A 25,638-nucleotide genomic window follows, 5' to 3' on the forward strand; every position below is an offset into this window, starting at 1 on the left:
AGAGAAGATGTGAACACTGCTAGAGCTTCTCATAATGAGAAATGTATAAAGGTGCTTTTAGAGGAAAGATATTATTGCCTAAGGATCAAAAAGTTTCACTTTTTTTAAATGAGATATTCAATGCCAGTGTTTCTCTGAGGAAGCTGTTAATTTACATGCTTCACAGAATTCAAGGTGTCAAGTCCATGGCTAACTAGCAGTTTGCAAACAGAAAAACAAACTCCTCAATGTGACTTTATGTTTTCTCAAGTACTTTTGTATTTAATCAGCCCTGGACACCCAATGGCTTTGATACAATGGTAATTCTGCTACTCGCAAGGCCTTCTGTGACCTCAAAATCAAAAAGGAATCAAGTTCTTGCTGGCTACGTTAGAGATTAAAATTGCATAGGAAGGAAAATGTGGCTCATCTTTCTCAGCTCCAAGGAACATGAAAAGCAAAACATGAAAAGAAACCTTTGGATGCAACAACTCTAAGAAATGTTTATAAATGTTTATGGTGGTCATCCAGCATCTGTTCAAATACCTCCAATAAAGGACAGCTAGTTTCCTCCCAGTACAGAATAAATCTCATTGACCTACATAAATGTCCCCACTCACTATACAAAGAAGAGGGAGTGACAAATATTAAAACAACACATCACTGAGAGTCTCCCTTACACATGGCCTGACTCAACAAATGTGGATTTTACTTAACAAAAATGTGTGTATGTGTGTAACAATATGTTGGCCACCTCAGTGAGTATAGACGGGTATAAGAAGGAGGGAAAGATGAGACTGTTTACAATAAATAATAAAGTTTTAAAAAATTAATGAGTGGGGACATCTAGGTAGGTCAGGGTATAAAGAGCCAGGCCTGGAAACAAGAGGTCTTGGGTTCATATGGCTTATCCATTAAGTGATAGTTAAAATCTGAAGTAGCAAGTCTTTCATCTAGCACATGGAATAGTTGTTTGTTTGAAACAAGTTACTAAAAGGAGAAACCATCAAAGTATTAAATTGCCAGAGCTAAAAACTTTATTGATGTGTCACATGGCAAACAGTAATCTTTTCACTTCAAGTTAATACATAAACAATTAGATAGAAAAAAAGCAATACTTAAATACTCAGCAATAAAAAAGTTTTAAAATACAAAAAAAATCCATAACTAAACAAACAAAATACAAAAATATGTTTTAATTCTGAATAGATGTTATTTACATAAGAAAACCCTTAAATAATCAGGATAGGCTAACTTAATACATGCTTTTTGCTCATTTTGTTGAGGAATGGTTCAGAGTATTCTTTTGGACTCGTCTCAAATTGTAGAAATACTGTTTCATCACCACAATTCCTTACAAACCTTTACTTGAAAGCTATCTACCCAATAAGCTTCAGGATTAATGAGTCCTTTATCCACAGAGCAAGTGAATTTTAGTAAGATTTAGGTGGGGAAGAAACCCATAAGTAAAACTCAATCATAATAACTTGGCTTTATCCGATATTCAACCACTTACGAAGATTAAATTTAACAACAAAACTTAATCAGCGAGTATTTAGCCTTGCTCCGAGATGAAAATGATTGAGGATTACACTGGTTCCTCCTCTGGTATCTGTATTTATGGATTAGTATCCCTTAACAACAAAGAAATAATGGAAGAATTTTATTGTAGCCCTGGATAGATTTCTTTAAATGTTATGTTTTCATACAACCGTTCTCCAAGGATCTAGTAACCCTAGAAGGTGGTAAAAAAATAAAACAAAACACTGCTACAATTTAATTAGAAATTAAATGCAAAATCATCTATTATAAGCCAAATCATTACTAGAAAAAAATTAATATAAACTTGTCTTACTCTTCTTTAAAAAGATTCAATTTATTTTGCTGACAATTCTATACATGCTTTTATAAGAATGTAAGAGGGCATGTATTACTGTTTAATCACTAAGTTTCCTTTATGTGTAGGTTTTTTAATGAAATGTTTCACTAAACAACTGAATTTCCAACACCTTCAATTTCTCTAAAACTACAAAAGTCCTTTGTAAAAAAATGAAGACTAATCTATTCCCATATTCTTGGGTTAAAGGGGAAAAAAATTGTTTTTCCATGAAGAGGGCACAAAAAATTTTTAGGTTTTTCCATGAACAGAGCACCACATATCCAAAGCACTCCAAGCTTCATTCCTTTCTGCCTCTAAACCAAATCTATAGTTTAGAGGTAAAAATAATTTCACTGACCACAAGAGGGCTTTATTTGTCCCCCAAATCCCCCTGCAAAATTTCTTAATATCTAAAAGAAGAAAAGAACAGAAAAAAGTCACTAATTCGGGTTTCATTTAAGTAACCTTTGATTGGTTTTTAAGATTCATTACATTTAGTGAAGTAAAAATGGTATTTGCATTTCACAGATGCTTGAATGGTGGTACTTTATTGCTTTTTCTAGGAGGGACCGTACACTTTATGAACTGCCATCCGTTTTCTTAAATTTATATACTATACCCTTCACAACAGAAAAAGTAACATGGCCTGAATTCATTTTTAAGCCCTTTTCACAGTGTTGGGGAGTTGGCACACAGAAATCCCCTTATTTGTTTTCTTTCCAGGTTTTAATCTAAATGCTGTCAGCAAAACTGTTCTCTGAACATATTTGCAATTAGGTTTATTTTTTCATAGTCCAGATGATAAAATAAATGCTACAGAGGCCAGTTTTCAGAGTGGCTCAGAAAAACCACAGCCTGCTTGAACAGTAGTGGACTGCACAAAGTGTGTCTTTTGTGCTTTAGTCATCAGTGCACAAGGACAGTACATGAACTGTACTGTGTAAATACCAGCTGCTATTAACATGCTCTAAAAGTCATACACAATTTTAAATTGGACAATAGTCAGTTTTCTAAATTTAATTTTCAGATAGGAACCTTGTCATCTGAATTCAATGTCTGCATACTAAGATCCAAGTGCTAACAGAAGAGTAAGGCCCAGTCATTTAGCACGTGTGACACCTGCTTTCTCCAAGGATAAGAAATGAATAACAGTGCAGAAAGGTACTGAGTTTTTACACTGTAGCTTATATCATAAAAGTCTAATATGTCAGAGCCTAATATGTACAATGCTTACAAAAATAATAATAAAAATATTAAATTCTTCTATACTACAAATATGCTACCCCAGAATTTATGGGAAATGTACCCAGTCTTCTAAATGAAAAAGATTTTTAACATTCTCAGTGATGGATTTACAAAATAAATCTGATCATTGGTAAAGAAAATTATACTGCTCATCTCCCAAATCCAGAGATTTCCCCCGCTACCTCACCTCCTAATAAATCAGTTTGACATCCTTATGGTTTGCAAGACTCAACAGTGTAGGGTGACTTCACCAAACCAACTAAGCTTTTTCCTCCTTGGAAGGGAAATAACTTTTCTTGTTTAAGGGAAATACCTTTCTTGCAAAGCAGAGTGGCTAATTCCCTGCAGGTATTCTATAAAGACAGGAAGAGAAGAAATAACATTCTACAATCTGCTTCTTCATGCTGCTCAAGTTCGGAGTTGCATTCTATTTTATTTGTGGAGGGGACGGAGGACTATGATGAAACCTTAATGTACACTCACTCTAAAGCTCTAAGAGAGACTACTCAAATCACAACATAGAGAGTTTAAAAGGATCTCATAATCCTTATGGCTGGAAATTAGTGGCTTCCACTTTGCTCTTCCAAGAGAATGGTCAATACTATGTTTAATTTAAAGGTGAAAGTGGCCTAGCAAGACTACAAAGGACTGACCAGGTCCCATCACTTGTTCTTCCCAGCAAATAACATACAAACCTTCTGAGCTCCTTTTGCCTCTACCCACCCTAAAAAACTAGATACATACATTTAGACTTAATTCTCCCATTGTATAAAGTAAGGTGAGGTGCTATTAGCTTCTAATATGCAACTCCCTTTTCTCCCTTGGCCAGCCTCACAGATCATTTTTCTACAATGCTACCTAAATTAGAGGCTCAACCACTGCGCTAACTGTAAGATCTACAAGAAAGCAGGGTATTCTCTAACCCCTCATCATTTTCTTATTCGAGTAACTTCTCTTTAATAATGTGCAGTCTAAGGACCTTGCTGTGTAACTTGCGACAAGTCTTGAATTTTAGAGGTAAGTTTCAACTTTGTATCACAATGTTTTTTTACTCATTTATAAAATGCTAATGACTTAATTGAGGCCAGGAAAAGTACAAATCATATGCAGGCCAGTTAGCTTTGCCCTTATACTTAAGGCCCACAAACCACTCTTCTAATATTTTAATCACTTAAAAAAATATATACAATTGGTTTCAAATAGAAACAGTGTTTGTGAGCACATTAGGAGAAATGAAGTGTGTGTCCCCAAAAGATTGTGAATATGGCATGTTAGTCACAAAAGTCAACAGTATACTAAAAATTTTAATGTGTCTTTAGTTAGCTCAAAAGCTGTGACTAATGAAGTCAAGATCATAGATAGAAATCATAAGGCTGCCATTGCACAAATGCCATATTTTGAAAGGGAAAATAAATAAGACATAGTTCAGCACAAATCCATTACTACCATTAAAAAATTAGCTCAAAGTGCTTAACTACCCTTAATTATTTTCCTCTATGGAGGATAACAATTATTAAAAGCTCACCTTAATTTTTAATTCTAGTATTTCAGTTTGGCTCAAGTGGTCCAGTATCAACAGAGAAGGGAACTAAGTTCCAAACACTGTGATGGTTTTTAAAAGAGGGAAAAAAATTTATTTTCCATTAGGTTCAACTGGAGATTGAATTATATGCAATCTCAATTAAATGCAATTAATTTTATTCAGAGCTGGAGAAAGTTTTAGCATTAGAAAAATGTTTAGTTTTACATTCACTGGGCTAGTGTTTTACAAGGGAAAATAAACTATTACCTAGCTTTAATGTAGACTTTCTATAATGGTCATAAAAATAAATGTAGCTCCTGAAATTACTTTATTAATGCCCTACAACAACTTATTCCTTCCACAAAATACCAAGACAGCTGCTAACCATACTTTCCAAACTTAAAATTCATACTATATAGTCATAATACAAAAGCATTCTGAGCTAATCAAGTAGTAATCAAGCTATTTAAGTCTGGGATTGAGTTGGGTTTGTTTGTTGGGAGTACAAGGGGAAAAGGGAAAAGACAAAATGTTTTTTACATACACTGAAGCCTAAGAACTCTTCAAGAAACTTCAGAAGGACCCATAAATCTTTGCAAATGCAGATACTAAATATTCAAACTTACAAATTACTGAAATTCTTTTTTAAAATACCATACCATATGTATGACTTTAATTCTGCTTACAGTTTTTCATGATTTGAACTTAACTATCATTTTTACTAGAAAAATAAAAGCCTTTAATTTGCAAACACAAATAAGCAAATGAAAATATTTTGTTAGTACAGAATGAAACATAAGTATTTAAAAATTAAAAAAGAATCCAATTCCCTTAGTTTTCAAACATCCAGACTCTTCTATTCACAGTAGTTCTATGAGGCACTCACACTTTTTCAAATGCCCATCTTTCACAGAAGTGTGTCATCATTTGATAAATCACTCATCTGCTATGTCTTGACATAAGCTTACAGAAAAGCATGCAATAGGACTCTTGCCTTTTGGAATATGCTGGTTAAATATAAAATGCTTCAGCTAACATTTTTAAATCACAAAAGTTACACATTAAAAGCACCTACAAAATAATTTTCCCCCCAAATAATTCAGAATGTTCTCAGTGCACTGCACCTCAAAACATAAAGCTGGCTATATATAACATTCAAGTTAGTGAATTAAGAGATATCCTCTCAAAAAGGCATTTTTAAAAAAATAATGAAGCCATTAACTGCATTTTTCAACTAACTTCCTGAAATCTAATATACTATAAAAGAATCAAATGATTGTATCATTAGCACACATTTGTCACTTACTGGTTTTTCCTCCAAGTCAAGATGGAATCCAGTTTCTGTGCCAAATTTCTAAAGATATTCTCATCTCTGAAAAGCTAACAAATATAGAATGCAAGGAAGTAGGGAAAATGGCTGTCCGGTGTACACCCAGTTCAGGCACATAACGCATAGGTATTTCATTTCAGCTAAGTTTCAATTTACAGTTATAATTTGTGCATATTTAATCTCAAACTATTTAATGAAAGCTACAAGAACTGAAATTAATATAATCCCACTGTAGTCTTTCTCTTATTCCATGGTACTTTAAAACAACCTGACATAAAAGCAATACTATTTAACTGGATTACCTATATTAAAAAAAGATATTTAATTCTTGAAGAAATTTGCTAACTCCGTGAATAATAAGGATCTATTCTGTTTTGCTTTAATATCATGATCTAAGGATCCAATTACTGACACCAGGAATACTGACCAATGCTTTAAAATATTTTTAAACCAAAATGGCTTCTGAATAACAATGAAAAAATGAAAATGTTTTGCCTCCTGGGCAAACCAAGACTTAATTCTCTTGTTCATAACAGAAATTTGGAATGCTGGGACCAAGTAGAAAATATGGCTCATGAAGACCTAAGCAAAAAAAAAAAGCAATATTTCTAAGAAAATAACAGAAAAGGTTTCCAAACACATTCGTCTAAAGCATAAAAAAATGTCTTTATCAAAGTGGTTCACAAATTTGTCACATTAAGTAGACATCTAGATGTGTGGGATGAAAATTGTGAATTATTCCCCAATAGTAATAGTATTAGTAATCATAGATTGCTAACTTCCTATAGAAAAATAGTGAAACTAGGTGCCCTCCACTAGCACATATCCATGTCTCCTTTTGAATAGTAGAAGAAACCCCCTTCCCAAGCAGCTTTATATGTATATATATATAATAATGTAAGCCTTTAATATATTCTTTTCAAATGTGGCTACAAGACTACTCCCCCCCTTTTTCTGTTTCCCTGAGTTTAGGGGTGACCTAATTCCTATGAGAGAAATGTCAAAATTTACAAGTTATAATCTTGACTACATGTCCCAAGAAATGTTGTGATGCTATAGCCTGAAGAATTGTTGCAATTAGATAAATCCTTGGACAGGCCTAAAAACTGTAAAACTAAGGAATATTCCCATATGCTTGGAAATGTCAGAAGCATTGGAAAGGATTAAGGAGGATAGAAGAAAGAGGTTAGAATAAGATACGGAAAGTGGAGCTGGCATTATGTTGGATCCCTATAAAATCTGAGCAAATCTAGACATTGGTACCCACTTTTGAGGCTGGAGTATGTGTGTGTGTGTGTGTGTGTGTGTGTGTGTGTGTGTGTGTGTCTCTCTCTGTCCCTATGCCGCACCCTTGTGAGAATACTATCTATGCCCAGGTGGTATTGTCTCTTCCCTGCCCCACCCTTGTAAGGATGCTGTCTAGGCCCAGGCAGTGTTCCCTCACTCTTTGCCCCACGCCTCTGAATAAAGCCACGTGACCTCTGCCAGCATCGTCTTCTGTCTGCTCATTAGAGTGATTCCTGGGGGTACAAGGCCCCCCATAATTTCACTACACAGATGAGGGCTTGTCCAGGACTCTAGAATGATAGGAGTGCCTCAGTTTACCTATTTGGGCAAATCTGAGTCCTCCTATATGCCTCTAAAAAACCCCACCAGCAAGAGAGCAGACAGAATGACAGATGCAAAAGAAAAGACCTCAACCAGCACTTCTAACGTGGAGACCATTTGTGTGCCTTCTCTCTAAGCTTGTGTGTGAATGGATGCTCCTTGAATAGCTGACTGGCAGAGTCCAGGAGGCTCTTTAAGACCAAACAAATCGAACTGGGGAGTCCTTATCACTGAGAACAGGACCAAGTGCTTGTTTGTAGGTGTGGGGCTTTAGAGAAAGAGACAATACATGAGGGAATTTCAAATTAAGGAAGTTTGAGATGAAAATGGTTTGATAAAGGTAGGTGAGATAAGGGAATAAGTTGTGCTTACAAGACAACTGAAAAGTAAAAACCCTTGTCAGGAGATAGGACAGACTACGGCAGATCGCTAAGTTAAACTGTGTCTGAAAAGAAAGCAAGATTAGAAATTTCAAGTCAGAAACATGGGGCAGAAAGCATCAGCCCAAAGGAAGTCCACAATACAGGACATGGATCCATACAAAAAGAAGTGAACACAATTCCTAAGGATAGTCCTTTAAGGGCTCAATTAGATGCCTGGAAAAATCCCCTCAGTATGAACATTTTGACCCAGGCACATTCATGGAGTACTGCTATTTTCATTGGGCAGGTGTGGAGATTGACTGACAGACCCATGCCCTCGGGCAAAAATGTGGATCTAATGATTATACAGTCTGTGAGAACCTAAATGAGACTGTTAATGGGAGAAAATTTACAAATGATAGGGAGATAGCATGTGCTGCACTTTAGTGATGAGAGAAAAAGCAGGAGGAAACAGCATTGGCTCTAACAGTTATAATAGCAGAGAAGATAAAGGAATCACATGGTAGGAAATAGAGAAGGCCTGGGATCCATTAGAGTCTCTCTCCTGTATTTGATCCCTCCTACTCCCCAAGTGCCACCTCCAGTGCCAGCACCAGCAGCCCAAATAGAACCAGAACCAGTATCAGTGCCTCCTGTAGCACCAATAGTTCCATTGTCTCCCCTACTGCCAAAGCCTAGAGCAGAAGCAGAGATAATAGCTACTCCTCCACCAGACCTCTATGAAGAGGTAAATAGAGAAGAGGTGACTAGAGGACCAGAAGAACTTCCCTTCTGGAGACATGCTAAGCAATCTGCAATAAGCAAACTCAGGGAAGTGCCAGGACGACAGGGGCTAGGATATATTAGTGCACCTCTCAGTGCCTCTGAGATACAGAAAAGGACATGAAAGTTCTGTTAGAAGATCCTATTGGTGTTGCTGATCAAGTTGATAAATTTTTAGGGCCAAATTTATATTCATGGCCAGAGATGATAGCAATTATGAAGCAATTATTCACTGAGGAAGAAAGAGGTCAGATTAGAAGAGCAGCTATAAGAGAATGGGACCATGAACACACAGAGGAGGAAGGAGGTTCAAATGGTGAGGCCAAATATCCTATAAAAGACCCTGGCTGGCATAATAATGAGCCCACCCATCAAACAAATATGCGAGATCTTAGAAAAATGATCATTCAAGGGATAAGGAAAGCAGGACCTCGGAATCAAAATATGAATAAGGTTTATGTAACCAAACTGAAAAAGGAGAAGACTCCAACTGAATTTATACATAGATTGAGGGGCATTTAGCAAATATTCTGGAGTAGACTTGACTGAGCCTGGTGGACAAATTCTCTTAAAGAACTATTTTGTCACAAATTTATGGCCAGATATATGGAAAACAAACTTAGAGAAGAATGGATAATGAAACCCCTTGATGAATTACTCCAGCAAGGCTAGCTGATATTTGTCAGGAGAGAAGAAGATGGAGGCAAGGAAAAAACTAGAACCTTTGTGAGAGCAATTAAAGAAGTGACCGAGAGTGATTCTAAACAGAAGAGGAAAACAAAAAGGAAGGACAAGATAGAATATGATTTCTTGAAAGGAAGAAACATCAGAAGGGTCAGGAAAATTCCCTGAAAGAGCAAGAACTCCTTTAATATGCTTTAAATGTGGAAAAAAAGTGAATAAAAAAGCCAAAATGTCCTAAACAAGAGAAAGAAAGTATGATTTATGCGCTCTCTGAAGATACAGAAAATTGACAGTCAGGGATCTTTTGAACTCCACCCAGAGCCCATGATAACCTTGCAGGTGGGGAACCAGGAAGTAGAAATAGCATTTTTAATTGATACAGGAGCAGTAAGGAGCTCCCTTGTCATCACCTCTCAGAGTTAAACTAAGTAATCAAAAACTCATGGTGTTTGGGATAAAAGGGGAGAGATTCTCTGCCTCCATGACACAGCCTCTAACTAAAATTTAAGCAGGAGAAAATATTTGGACAATTTCTCCTGATTCCTGAGGTAGGCATTAGTTTATTAGAAAGACATATGATTACAAAATTGAATCTACATTTCAGTGTGAGCAGGAAGAGGATCCTAGCTACTTTGTAAGCAGCTTTTTCTTAAAAGATGAAGAAAGACAAATAAATCCTCAAGTCTCAGCAGGACCTAGAAATAGAGGAAAAATCAAAATGCCTCCTTTACAAATCCAATTAAAAGAGTCAGTCCAGATTGTTAAAACCAGAAAATATTTTTTTGTTGTTAAAACCAGGCAAAATTTCACTAGAAGGAAGAAGAGGATTGAAGCCTGTGATAACAGCCTTGCTAGAGGACAGTTTATTAGAGGGTTGCCAATCAGCCTTATACTTTGATGAGTAAGATTCCACACAGCAGTGCATATTTTACTGTGATAGATTTGAAAGGTGCTTTTTGGTCAATCCCTTTGCACCCTAACAGTAGAGATTTGTTTACATTTGAATGGGAAGACCCCAAAACAAGAAGAAAAAGGCAATTTTGATGGTGTGTCCTAGCACAGGGTTTCAATTAACTCCCCAAATGTCTCCGGCCAGGTCCTTGAAGGAATTTTAGAAGGATTTAAACCCCCAGCCCAAGTCACACTCCTCCAGCACATAGATGACATATCTAGCATAGTAACTACTTTAGTTAATTTATTGAACTTTTGAGGAAAAGGAATACAGGTGTCAAAAGGAAAGTTATAATTTGCAGAGAAAGGAGTTAAGTACCTAGGACATTGCATTAGTGAAGGGAGAAGGATACCCAGCCAGAGTATCTGCAACTATACAATTTGAACTCCCTCGAACAAAAAAAGAACTTAAGGAAATTGTATATTTCTATTGTAGTTATATTTCTATTCTATAGTCTATTGTAGACTCTGGATAGATGATTAAGCAACATATACAAAGCCATTGTATGCTCATCTCTTAGAAGAATCTCCAGATCCCATACAATGAGATTCAGAAGGGAAAGAAAATTTTTTAGAATTGAAGAAAGCTTTAAAATCAGCTCCAGTATTGGCCTTACCTTCTTTCAGTAAACCTTTTCACCTATTTGCCACAGTGGACCAAGGAATAGCCTTGGGGGTCCTCATACAAACATGGGGAGGGCAAAGATAACCAGTAGCATTCTTATCTAAAATCCTTGATCCGACTGCAAGAGGATGGCAGTTTTGGTAGAAGAAAGTAGAAAATTAACTTTTGGAGGAACCCTAGTGGTTAGCACCCCACCAAGTCCAAACAATTCTACACCAAAGGACTGATTCTAGGATATTAAGATATGAAGCAATTTTATTGGGAAAAGATGATCCATTTCTTGCAACTGATTCAAACTTGAATCCTGCCATGTTCTTATGGGAAACTGGATAAGAAAATCATGGAGAGACTGAACATGATTGTTTAGATATTATTGATTTCCAAGCAAAAGCCAGGGAAGATTTGCAGGAAACACCAATCCCTGGAAAAGTGAATTTAATTATAGATGGATCCTCATGGGTAGTAGATGGAAAAAGGAGAAATGATTATGCAATGGGGATGAAGCAGCCCTAGTAGAGAGAGGCCGTCTCCCAAGCAAACAGTCAGCACAAACTTGTGAGCTCTATGCTCTAAACCAGGCTCTAAAATTGCTGGAAGACTGAGGAGGGGGAAAAAAAAACAAACCATATATATATATATATATATATATATATATATATATATATATATATATATCAATTCAAAGTATGTATGGGGAGTAGTACATTTATTTGGAAAAATTTAAACGAGAAAGAAAAAGAGTTGGCACACATTAATTGCTAAAGAAAGTTCTTGAAAACATGTTAGAATCAGAACAATTAGTTGTGATCCATGTGAATGGGCATCAAAAAGGTAACTCCTTTGAAACCAGAGGAAATAGTCTAGCAGATGAAGAGGCTAAGAGAGCTGGAATTGAGGAAGATGAGATTCCAATGCTGCCACTCATACCATAGGAAAGCCAGTCTTTATAGAGCCAGAGGTAGATAAGAGAAAAGCTACGGGAGGAGAAAAAACTAAGGATGAAAGATGGCTACTGCCTGATGGAAGAGAAATAATTAATCAAGCTATAGCTAGAAGAATCTTAAATCATCTGCACCAAGGCAGCCATTGGGGAGTCCAGAATATTTGTGACTTAATTTTAGCACAAAATGTTTGCACTGGGTTATACACTATTGCAAAACAAATGGTAGACTCCTGCTTGATTTGCAAGAAAATTAATAAACAGTTTGAGAAGCCACCCCAAGGGAGAAGGGCTCCAGGGCTTCAGCCATTTCAAAGTATTCAAGTAGATTTTACTGAGATGGTACCGATTGGAACAGCAAAGTACCTTCTCATGGTGGCAGATCACCTAACATCCTAGATAGAGGCTTATCCAACTCCCAGAGCAACTGCTCTGGTAGTAACCAAAATTTTACTTGGAACAAATTATTCCCAGATATGGTCTACCAGATAACTGATTCTGATAATGGAACCCACTTTACCTCCAAAATATTACAAGGAATAGCACAAGCACCTGGGATTTCTACATGCCATAGCATCCTCCTTCTAGTGGGAAAGTAGAAAAAGTAAACCAAGATTTAAAGAGACAACTCACCAAGCTGATGCTGGAAATCCAGTTACCTTGGACTCTATGCCTGCCACGGTCATTGCTGAGATTGAGGACTAAGCCCTGAAGAGATGTTTGGCTGTCCCCATTTGAATTGATGTATGGACATCCTTACCCCTCCAGATAGAGTGGGGACCCACCCCATTGGGAAAGCAGGGATAAGTTTTTAAGAAGCTATATACATGCTCTTGCTCTAAACTTGTCTTCCCTACAAAAGAAAGCATTACTTGGACAGACACCTCCTTTAGGCTTTCCAGTTCATAAGTTCCAACCAGAGGACTGGGTTCTTATCAAATCCAGGAAAGATGGAAAACTAACTCCAACCTGAGAAGGCCCTTTTCAGGTCCTGTTGACAACTGATACAGCTGTTTGAACTGCAAAGAGTGGCTGGACCCACTATACTAGAGTAAAAAGCCCAGTTGAGTCTCCAACTGCCTGGATTGCTGAGACTTCCACTGACTGACCTTTGAAGCTGTGAGAAAGGCTGCAGCAAACTGAACTGTTACTTTGAAAAGACTGATAACTTGAAGAGGCTGCCAAGAACTCTGAACTCAAGGCCCCTTCTCCCATACTATATTTTCTGGTGTTTTTGGGTTGCTTTTTTTTTAGAATAGGGGTGAGACAAAGAATTTTGATCCCTATTGAGAATAGAAGTGGGATATCTTATATACAGACTCCCTATTAAGAATAGGGGTGGAACAAAGAATTATGGTTATTGTTGGAAGTTTTAATGGTGTGACAGGCACCATTTTAAAAACCTACGATGCAGGATCACTACTAATAGGCTCAGAAGAAGTGAACAAAGAGTATGAATTCCAGATAGGAGAAGGAGATCAGACAATCCAGATAGACTTACGCTGTCTCCTAGAGACACTTAAATGTAAAAAATTTTAAAGAATTGGCTGGTCTTAGGATCAATCCAAAATATCTTTGCCCTCCAGGGCAAACTAGCCACCCGCCCCCCATTGGTATGACAGTCAAGTGAACCATGAGATTGGACAGCCAGACCCAAAAATTTAGAATGGAATAAGGCTTTTACCATCTACCAGCCCATTAATAATAACAACTACATCTTATTCCTATTACAAATTTTAGGGAGGAATGGGCAGGCTCGTATGAATTTGGAATAAGAAGATATGGATATGAGTATTTTGATAAATTTCTGATTGCCCCAGTAATGGAGGAAGTCTGAGTAGCAAAATGATAGCATCAGAAAATATTCAGCCTACAGTTTTTATAGGAGGTCTCTGGGTTGAATATGACATTTCAACTGCTGAGGGTTTAAGGCAAGTCTTGAAATAGAAACAGGACATATTGACACTAATACCTGCTGTGAATGGGTCAGATATACTGCTAGTAAATTGGGAAAATTGAACTGTTACATCTATGCAAGCAGAAGGCCTAGAGCATATATTGCTCCATTTCCAATGGGGCTAGATAAGTTTGAGACTGAATTCAAATGTATGGTTAAGCTCTTTGGGGAACAGACCCCAGAGCATTGCAAGACGAGGTTACTAGGAACACTCAGCATGTATCTCACGACATGCAGGAGGTATCTTTGGCCTGCGATAGCTGGGGCGTTCACATATTTGGGACTTGACTAATATGCCTGAATTTTGTAACCTGAACATAGCAAAGGTGGATCTCTGATAGTCCTGTGGAGAACCTATGCTGAGAAAGGTATTGGCAAATTGGACTGGTATGTGTGTTCTAGTGAAATTCACCATTCCCTTTACTGTAATGTATCTGAATCAAACCCAGGACAAAGGCAAAACAAGGTTAAAGAGAAATGTCCCTCAAGGCTCAACTGATCCCTCAGTATACCTACATATTATTGGGGTACCCAGGGGAAACCCGGCTAAATTCAAGGCTAGAAAAGAGATAGCTGCCAGTGTGGAATCCCTTTTCTGGTGAGCAACTATAAATAAGAATATAAATTGGATCAACTACATTTACTACAACCAGCAGAGATTTATAAACTACACTAGAGATGCAATTGTGGGTTTAACACAGCAACTGGATGCACGTAGTTGAATGACATGGGATAGAGTTGCCTTGGACATGACTGGCAAAAGAAGGAGGAGTTTGTATTATGACAGGAGGATCTTGCTGTGCCTATATACCCAACAATACATCCCCAGATGGATCTGTTACAAGAGCATTTAAAAAACGAAGTGTTCTCTCAGAACAATTGAAGAGAAACTCAGGCAAATACCGCTCCATGGACTGAATGGTGGAAAATGTTTGACAGACATTGGATACATGTTATTCCAGCCATAATCATTATTATCTGTATTCTTATGCTTATGCCTTGCTTGGCACCCTGTTTTATTATGATTCAAAGAAATGTAGAAAATATACTTATTGTTATTCAAAAACCACATCCTGACCAGAAGGTTCCTAGACTAATGATTTTAACAAAGCAAAAAATGAAAGATGAGACCAAGAAAGATACTGAAGCAGAAGCAATGCTTTGGATCTATGGGCGAGAAGGCCTTTGGGAGGAGGAATAATGCAAACTTTGAAGTGAAAATTAGGAGGATTATGTGGGATGAAATTGTACATTATTCCTCAATAGCAATAGTATTAGTAATCATAGATTGCTAACTTCCTATAGAAAAACAGTGAAGCTAGGTGCCCTCCACTAGGACAGATCCATCTCTCCTTTTGAATAGTAAAAGAAACCCCCTTCCCAAGCAGCTTTATATGTATATATATAACAATGTAAGCCTTTAATATAGTCTTTTCAAATGTGGCTATGAGACAACTCCCTCCTTTTCTTCTATTTCTGGGGGAAGAAGTTTAGGGATGACCTAATTCCTATGAGAGAAATCTCAAATTTTACAAGTTATAATTTTGACTACATGTCCCAAGAAATGTTGCGATGCTATAGCCTGAAGAAATGTTTCAAAGAATGTTTCCACCTGAATTGTTGCAATCTGATAAATCCTTGGATAGTCCTAAAATCCTGACTCAACTAAAAACTGTAAACCTAAGGAATATTCCCATATGCTTGGAAATGTCAGAAGCATTGGGAAGGATTAAGGAGGATAGAAGAAGGTGGTTAGAATAAGATACAGATGATGGGAAAGTGGAGCTAGCATTATGTTGGATCCCTATAAAATCTGAGCAAATCTAGACATTGGTGCCCACTTCTGAGACCCCAAACCTATGGAGCCAATCTCTCTCTTTCTCTCTCTCCCCCTATGCCCCACCCCTTGGGAGAATACTATATATGCCCAGGTGGTCTCTTCCCTGCCCCACCCTTGTACCACCCTTGTAAGGATGCTGTCTAGGCCCAGGTAATGTTCCCTCACTCTTTGCCCCACCCCAAGCCTTTGAATAAAGCCACGTGAACTCTGCTAGCATTAGTCTCCTGTCTGCTCATTAGAGTGATTCATGGGAGTACAAATACCCTCAGAATTTCACTCCACACATAGGTGACTAGACACACAACACCTACCGGCCTAGTACCAAAGAGGTAAAAAACTGTTCTCAATAAATATAAATTTCCCATTTAAAAGCCAATGCATGATTAATAAAATAGCTCTTATCTCTAAAATAGCTCTTCCAGGTTAAATAAGAGTTTGTTTTAGATGGGCTAGTTATATAGAATGAAGGGTGCTTACAATAAGATCTGACAGTAGGGATGTATTTTGTGGATACCACACATTAAAAGAGTTTTTAAAAACTGTATAAGAACATAGAATAAAGGTGTGTTCTCATATATCCCACAATCTGCTCTACTCCTCAACTCTCTCTTACACAAATGCCTCACTTGAGGTCAGACACAAAATATTAAAGCACCTTCATCCCTGGTGATTGTCTTCAATTAAAGCCAAATCTTCACTAAAAATGCATATTATCTACTTAGATGTGATTCAATAATCCTCAAGCTGCAAAATACATTCTTAAAAGAATGAGATGAAATTACAAAATATTGTTGTTGTTTTTATTTCCTAACCATACATAAAAGTGAAACAGATGCCATCTCATTCTATTATCCAGGGGCTGTAGCATGCCTAATTTTTTAGCTCTAGGTCACACTACTACCATTGGAAAATGGAATACCAATTTCCATATAGCTGCCCTGATATAATCCTTACATAAAGTTCAATAATAATGGTTTCATACATATACATATTATCTTATGGGGAAAATATCATAGCAAAGAAAAAACTAAAATACATATTAGAAAAAAGTTGAAGTTAAAATGATGAGATAAAAGCAGCACCTGTGTCCAGGCCTTCACCTCTCACTCCACAAGCCTCACAAGGCTCAGCTATATGCAGGAAAAATCAAAGTAAAAATCTTCTTTAGCTCTGCTACCTCCAACAAATTTAATTCCACTTCTGAAAAAATTAGTTGTCCTTATAGGAAAAAGGAAACTGGACTGAACTTTGCAACTTATATTTTCTAAGTATAAAATCTCAAAGAAGTGCAAACTATGGCATTACAAAGATTTGAGGAAAAAAGAGCTTTGGAGTTCATCATGAACATGGATATCAAGTTCTAATAATGTCTCAACACAAAACTTTTTTAGGGTTTTCAACAGCTTAAGCAACTGGAGGCAGAAAACTGTTATGAAATACCCCAAAAGCAGATTGATGAGATCTTGAATTTGAAACCACTTTAGCAATCATGATCAGAAATCAGTAATTACTAGTTAGAGTACCCCAAAAAATACCCCAATAAAGAAAAGAGGGATATATTCCTTCCTAATTTTTCCATCTGCCTAAGCACCAAACTTTTCTAAGATGTTAATAAAATATTAATGCTACCTCCACTGAGAACACAAAATACCTCACAGCCATACAGAATGCCCTCACAAGCACAATGCTCAGCTAGTGAGTTGAACACTGAAAAGGTAAGTGTATGTATAAATGCCATACTGCATTTACAGTGCAAGTATATTTTTACACCATTCTTCTGCAAAGAGGATAATCTCTTCATTAACACCATTGCCTCCCTGTACTTTTTGTCACCTGAGAAAGGTAAGGCTTAATTAACAACCACTTAATGGCAATGGGACTCTTTGATCTCGAGGCTTCCTAAATACTCTAGTCTCTCTCAAAGGTCAAAGTTCTTCATTATGGCATCGTAGTCAAACTTGAAGTTCAAAAACGCTCTTGATGAAAACATGAACTTGCAGTCTTCGTTACATGCTATAGAATGTGCCTCCATCTGGTCTAGTAGCTGGTCTTCACTGGAGCAAGAAAAATCATATACTGCATCTGTTTAAAAAACAAAAGAACTATTTAAAAAATTGCATTCCAAAGACAATTATGGAATATCTATAAGAAAATTATTAAAGTATCTTTCCACATTCATATGTATCATTTCTTTCTGCAATTTGCCATTTTTAAATGTATTGCTTGATTCAATTTTCAGACAGTCTTTATTATATAAAGTTATTTCTTGTAGCCCTCAAGCTAGGTTTCATTTCTGAATCCCTCTGTAATCCTAAATATTAATATTTCTGTTTAATTCTCCACAACTCTAATTTTATATATTAGAAAGGAAAGCTTTTTAGCAGAGGAATGAATCCTGGGACAAAAAAAGTTTCCAATAATGAGCAATATTAAAATTGCATGTAGTGTTAATAGTATGGTAGCAGTAGCAGCAGCAGCAATGGTAGTAGTGGCAGTGGCAGTAGTAGTATTTCATCAGGCTTTCAATTTTTAGTCTAATAAATTTTTATTAAGCATCAACTATGTGTAAAGTAATATGCTAGATGCTAAGATACTATAAAAATTAAAATCATCCCACCCTCAAAAGAGTCTATACAATAAATCAAGTTTTATGGGCAAAGTAGATTCAAACAAATTATTAAAATCTAACCAGGTCATTTTAGCTGGGGAAAATCAAAGAAGGCTTTATGGAAGAACTGAACTCTGAAGGAAAATAAGGCTTTTAACAGATGACTATTTGAAGGAAGGGAATTCCAGTGCAAACCACATAACTCACTAAGGATATGATCAGAATATAGCTAGTCTTTACTGGAATAAATTCTATGTAAAATAAACAATATAAAACAATACTGATACTGGAGTCATTGCTAAGAACTTAAATATTGGTATTTGAAATTTGCATTTTATCATCAATCAATAAACATTTGTTAAGGACATACTATGTGTCAGGCACTGGGTTAAGCCCTGGTGATGAAAAGAGGCAAAAGACAGTCCCTCCTCTCAAGGGGCTTATAATCTAATAAACAATAGGAAGCCATTTGTTATTTTTGAGAACATATAATCAGAACTATACATCAGGAAGTACAATTTGGCAGATTAGATTAGGGAAAGGTGACACACAAAAATAAGGAAACTAGTTTGGAGTTTATAACAATAGTTAAAAGACATAATAAAAACCGGAACTAGGTTGAAGAAATTCATCAAAGGGGAAAAGAAGTAGATGTGAAAAATTTTGTGGGAACTAGAATTGATAGGATTTTCCAAGTGACTTGAAGAAACAATCTGGAGAAGAGAGGAAGAGTCAAAATGAATCTGTCCTTTCAAGTCTACATAACCAGATGAATGGTAGAACCTGTCATCAATAATAGAGAAATTTAAAGCCAGGCCTAGAGATGGGAGATCCTAAATTCAAATCTGGCCTCAGACACTTCCTAGCTATGTGACCCTGGGCAAGTTACATAACCCCCCTTGTCCAGTCCTTACCACTCTTCTGCTTTAGAAACAATACACAGTATTGATTCTAAGATGGAAGGTAAGGGTTTCATAATAATAATAATAATAATAACAACAATGGGCCTTAGATGATTGAGCTCAGTTTGTGGTAAATTTCTAAGTAAAGAATTAGAATAGGCAGTTGGAAATGTGGGGGAAATTGGAAATAGGTTTATGATTTGCCAACATAGAGATCATGAGTAGATAAAGACAAAACCTTGAGTGACAATCATGCTAAGGATATAGGAGAAAGAAAATGAACTACTGAAGGAACATGCTCACAGGTAGGAGGAAAACAAAGAAATCCAGGAGAGAGAAAATACCTAGAATGTCAAATATTGCAGTAAGTTCAAAAAGGACATATTGACCTACCAAAAAACATACCTATAAAGCAATAATATCTGAGAAAAAAGGACATGGAATTTGATTTAATGACCCTGGAACATGAAGTTTCAATGCAGTGGTAGAAACAGAAGCCAAACTATTAAGGGTAGTGTAGTGAATAGGGAGATGAAACAGTACAGATTACTAGTACAAACAATTCTTTTTAGAGGCCGAGTAGTGAAGAGAAGAGAGATAAGACAACATGAGAAGGGGTCAATGGAAATAAGTTTTCTTAAGGATGAGAGAAAACTGAACATACTTGTAGACTAAAGAAAACTAAATATAAACTGCTAAAAAGAAAACAATTCAGGACATTTAGAGAAAATGTCATTCCATTTTTCAAATAATACCTACTAAATGAGCATTAGAAAACAGCTTTCTATATTAGTTTTCATTACCATCCAATTTTGATCATGACATTTAAAGGACAAGTTTTAAAAGTGAGAAGAAAGGCAAATTTTTATTCTTAATAAAAGCCTATTTTTACAGTATCATTTCAAAATTTTGGCACTATCATCAAAAACAATACATTTGATTTCTAAGCTATGATGGGTTCAGCTATAATATACAACCTCAACAAGTCATCAGTCTATTTACACTCATTATTAAATATATATGCATGAAAAGACCTGAGGTCTGAGAATTCCAAAAAAATATCCTGCAGTGATACACAATAATCATTTATCTTCATTTATTCAAGTATGTTCAGTTTTCTTATAACTACCTGTCTCAAAATTAAAAGGCCATACATATAGGAATAGTTCAGATAATTTGGATATTTGCTCTAATACAGCTGTCCCAAGAAAACCCTAATTGAAGGTAATGGACTTCTCCATTAGTGTCAATGCAGTATCCCTGAACAATCTGCAGGGATCTAAAAAACACTATCCACAAGCATAGGATAAACTGTGGGAGTAAAAACACCAATGAAAAGCAACTGCTTGACTACAGGGGTTGAGGGGATATGACTGAGGAGAGACTCTAAATGAACACTCTAATGCAAATACCAACAATAGGGAAATGGATTCGAGTCAAGAACACATGTGATAACCAGTGGAATCGCTCGTCGGCTATGGGAGAGGTGGGGGGGGGGGGGGGGGGTGGGGAGGGAAGAAAAGAAAATGATCTTTGTTTCCAATGAATAATGTTTGGAAATGACCAAATAAAATAATGTTAAAAAAATTAAATTAAATTAAATTAAAATAAAAAGTTAAAAAACAAAACAAACAAAAAAAAACCCTAAGCCAAAGTCAGAACAAGTCCTGAACAATGTCACACCAAAATGAGAATGTCAAAAGGTAGAAACATACTTGCCTGTTTCAAAATTATCCTGTAGTTTCCTTAGATGAAGTTTTTTTTCACATTTCTATTAAAAACACACACAAAACCATCAGTGGTTATTTATACTAACCCAAATAAACAAAAAAAGATGAAATTTAAAAGTAAATCAAAAGATGATTTACATTTTTAAAAGAATTTTTAAGAAGTCAGTCTCCTTAGTGAATTTAAAATAAGATTTTTAAATATATTTTATATGAAATTTGTCAAGAATATTATTACCTGAGAAGCAATGCAAAAGGATAGAGTCAGCCTCGGAATCCAGAAGTCCTACATTTGAATCCCATTGGCTGTACTACCCCGGGAAATCCACTTAATTTTGAAGTTTCTGAAGACTAGAATTTTCATTAACAGTAGTTTCCTCACCTGGTAGTTCCCATACAAGCAAATTCAAAATGTTATGAAATACCACAAATAGGTGTGTATTAACCCTTATGAAATGCCAACCATATTTTGTAAAACACACACACAGTCCCCAAATTCTTTGTGCATACCACTTAAAACTCTTGAACTTTTGGTCCATCATGTAAACATATATGATGGGAGATAAATTATATTCTGCAATGTATATGCCCACATCTATTTATATAGATGTATAGGCATAAAAATCTTACACCTATATTATGCCTAATAGTTATACACTTTTCATCTGAGTTACACTGAAAGTTGCACTTCAACAAAAGAGTAACCTACCAAGGTCATTCAGTTTTGTAAGCTTTGCACCCAAGACTAACTCCAGAAGCAGTACATTTCTCACTCTACTGGGCTCCCTCGAAACATAATCAAACATAATAAATTTGGATAAACATATCAGAAAAACTTTTCCTTCTTCCTTCATCACATACCACCAATGACATAGGGCTCATATTAAAATTAGTACAGAAAAAAAGAACATTTGTGTATGCAGCTGAATATTTAATCGCAGAAAATTTAAGATCACCACAGAACAAGTCCCACACACCTTCTCTTTCCCTCTGTCAAATCAATAATAAAGGTCGTATTTTACAAAAAGGTTGTAAATACAATTAATACTATTCAAAAAGCTGCCAAGAAAACAGGTTCTTTTAGTGGATATAATGGTGTTTGTTTTTATACTCATGAAGCCTATGCATTTGTCAAATGAAATATTAATGATACACGCCAAAAAACCACATTTAATGCAGCGTAAGTAACCTCCTAGGTGCCACTTGAGAATAAGATGAATAAAACTGTCTTACCTTCCACAGGAACTAAACATATGTATAGCCTAATTGGCCTAATCAAAATGGTATCAGAGAGAAAATTTGATCCATGCAATTCTAATTGCTCTTCCTATTGGGTTTCCAATTCTATTTAAGTCACAAGGACAATCTCATAAAGCAACCCCACACCACTTCTGCAGGAGACAGTCAAACTGACTCCAGCAAAAGAAAGCAGAGAAATCATAGCAGGAATCAAACAATAAAAATACTCCTCACTTGCTGGTGGAGTTGTGAACTGATCCAACCATTCTGGAGGGCAATTTGGAACTATGCCCAAAGGGCGACAAAAGAATATCTACCCTTTGATCCAGCCATAGCACTGCTGGGTTTGTACCCCAAAGAGATAATGGACAAAAAGACTTGTACAAAAATATTCATAGCTGCGCTCTTTGTGGTGGCCCAAAACTGGAAAACGAGGGGATGCCCATCAATTGGGGAATGGCTGAGCAAATTGTGGTATATGTTGGTGATGGAATACTATTGTGCTAAAAGGAATAATAAAGTGGAGGAATTCCATGGAGACTGGAACGACCTCCAGGAAGTGATGCAGAGCGAGAGGAACAGAACCAGGAGAACATTGTACACAGAGACTAATACACTGTGGTATAATCGAACGTAATGGACTTCTCCATTAGTGGCGGTGTAATGTCCCTGAACAATTTGCAGGGATCTAGGAGAAAAAAACACCATTCATAAGCAGAGGATAAACCGTGGGAGTAGAAACACCGAGGAAAAGCAACTGCCTGACTACAGTGGTTGAGGGGACATGACAGAGGAGAGACTCTAAATGAACACTCTAATGCAAATATTATCAACATAGCAATGGGTTCAAATCAAGAAAACATGTAATGCCCAATGGATTTACGCGTCGGCTATGGGGGGTGGGGGGAAGGAAAAGAAAATGATCTATGTCTTTAATGAATAATGCTTGGAAATGATCAAATAAAATATTTTAAAAAAAATACTCCTCACCTCCCCCATCAAACTAAACTGTCTTGGACTTTCTCTGAAGCATTGATTCCACAAGTACTTCTTTACCAAGTTGCACATATCCACCACACTATTCCACACTACAAGGCTATGAATTAGATGGTGAGCTCCTTCAGATGAAGAACTGGGTTTTTTTTTGCCTGTCTGTATCCACTATTCAGTACAGAGTCTTACATATTGTAATAATAAATGCTTCCTGACTTGGCTTGTCAGGTCCATCTTTCTCCTGCTCTGACAACAAATCTTGGCTAAGGATCTGGCAGGAAACACAGGTAAATGAAGGTAGGATGATAATAGCTTTCTGCCCTAAACTTGCACTGTAATGTACACATTTAAGACAGAACTAAAATTTACTTAGAAGCTTAACTCACCATATTAGGTTTTTACCAATACAGTAATTATATGTCAAAGAACATGTAACATTATAATTTTCAGTCTTAAAAACAGCATCAACAAAGTTTCGCCAATTAAAATTGTCCTCTCACCCCTTAAAAAGTTCAGTTTCTTAGGTAAAATACTTTCTATTCTCACATATGCAAGAAAATATTCACTTTAGACAAAAGAGCTCAAATAACTATCAATAAAACATTAAAAACTTTGTTCTTACGTTAACCTCTAAAGTTTAAACCAGATCTTACCAATGTGTGGTTCTGCTGTTTAGGCTGCTGATTGTGAACTATATTTGTTCTCTTCTTTTGGTTAGGGGAGTCTTGATACTGTTTTCTCCCATTTCCTCTCATATTCTGATTCTGCTATTCCAGAAAGAGAAATTAAATTTAAACATGTATCATTGTATAAAAAGAGAAATGTCAAACATGAATCATAAATATTACTTTGGTTGGGTGGGCACATACCAAAGAAATTTCACACCACACTATGAACTAATGATATACTTTCTTATGAGAACACTTCCCAAAAAAGATTCAAGATTCCCAAAGACCTGGTATAGCACATACAAGTGTCTTTATGAATCCTTTTAAATCTTGACTTCCCCTCACCTCTGCCACCAGATTCTAATCATAAAACATAAATGAAGGAAATTTTATGTAAAAGAAATAGAAATGGAATTTGGAAAATTTATTTAGTTGCCAAAATGGATATTTAGGAGAAAGAACTAAGGCAACCTTGTTATTGTTAGACTCACAGAATCTAAGAATTACAAAATGTGAAATTTGTTAGAATAGAATCATTTGGTCATACTTCCTCACTTTACAGTTGAAGATAGTACGTGGAATAGAGAGCAGGACAGGAACATCTTGAATAAATGACTAGTGTCAATCCATAAAAATGAGATGGGTTAATTTAAAAATATTCAAGAACCTCGAATCCAAAATAGATTGCATTATCAGTAACATCAGAAAGACCTAGATACAGCTCTGAAAAGTCTCCAAATTCTTTTCTAAAGCTGAAAACATTGAAAACATTTTTTCTGAAATTGGGAGTTGCACATTTTAAATTTTCTTTTCTTTTTGACTCCAAGAAATACATTTTATTTGTTAAGGAAAATTTGTTAAGGAAAGGCCAGCTGAATCTATGGAATTTAGCTCACATTTCTAATAATTAACTCAAGATGATTAACTGATTAGAGATAAAAGAACTCTGGCACCATTTTTATGATGATCATTTGCTAGGCTACTATCTGGTTTTGATGATCATTTTACAACTGGATCCAATGTGATTTTTCTTTTTCTTTTTTTTAATATGTAAATCTTCCCTTCCATTTACCTTCCATAAATTTTGTTTATTTTTGAAATATAAATCTTTATACCTTACTTTTACAATATGATCAGATCCTCATTGCATCTTGCCAAGACTACCATAATAATCTTCTATCCAGAAACTTTGCCTCCTTTCCCTGCCACACAAAGATATCTTCCTCAAGTATAATACTTATCTCATCAAGGATCCATTAAAAAAACTAATGGCTGTTTACTACCTCCTGAATGACATATAAGTTCCTTAATTGGGAATTCAAAACCCTCCACTATTACTATATCCCAGTCTCTCCCTTCACAAGCTTTATTCTATTTAGTCAATAATCAAGAAAAATTCAACTCCCAAACATATGCTAAGTTCTCCTACCATTCTTTTTTTTTTTGCTAGTAATGACCTTATTCTCCACCTTTGCCTCTAGAAAACCTACCAGTCTCTAGCAAGAATCAGTTCAACTGCCACCTACACCATTTTCTTTAAAGTCCCAAAGTCAGAAATACTTTTTCCCTCTACCCTCATAGCACTCTCTAGGTACCTTCTTATAGCACCACATTATATCTTAAATTAATTTTTATATATCTTATCTCCCCTATTCAAACTGTAAGTTCCACAATGTTCTGCATATGTGTATGTGTGTGTATTAATACAGTAGGCATTTAGGGGGCAGCTGGGTGACTCTGTGGATTGAGAGCCAGGCCTTGAGATGGGAGGTCCTAGGTTCAAATATAGCCTCAGA

General features: G+C 36.1%; 1 protein-coding gene across 3 annotated transcripts in view; it reads right to left on the reverse strand.

Annotated features, from left to right (window-relative positions):
- Positions 1 to 993: 993 nt before the first annotated feature.
- Positions 994 to 25,638, reverse strand: part of DCP2 (decapping mRNA 2) — a 76,836-nt gene continuing 52,191 nt past the window's right edge. For 2 of the 3 annotated variants that reach the window (XM_016431359.2, XM_007486591.3), the window contains exons 9-11: positions 23,828 to 23,941; positions 20,935 to 20,986; positions 994 to 17,787 (exon numbers count right to left, since the gene is read on the reverse strand). In XM_016431359.2, the coding sequence (XP_016286845.1) occupies positions 17,624 to 17,787; positions 20,935 to 20,986; positions 23,828 to 23,941 (330 nt within the window). In that variant the 3' untranslated portion in view covers positions 994 to 17,623. The remainder of the gene's footprint in view (positions 17,788 to 20,934; positions 20,987 to 23,827; positions 23,942 to 25,638) is intronic. The other variant, XM_016431358.2, reaches the window with a different exon arrangement.

This window comes from Monodelphis domestica, chromosome 3 (genome assembly GCF_027887165.1).
Source record: "Monodelphis domestica isolate mMonDom1 chromosome 3, mMonDom1.pri, whole genome shotgun sequence".
Classification (NCBI taxonomy): domain Eukaryota; kingdom Metazoa; phylum Chordata; class Mammalia; order Didelphimorphia; family Didelphidae; genus Monodelphis; species Monodelphis domestica.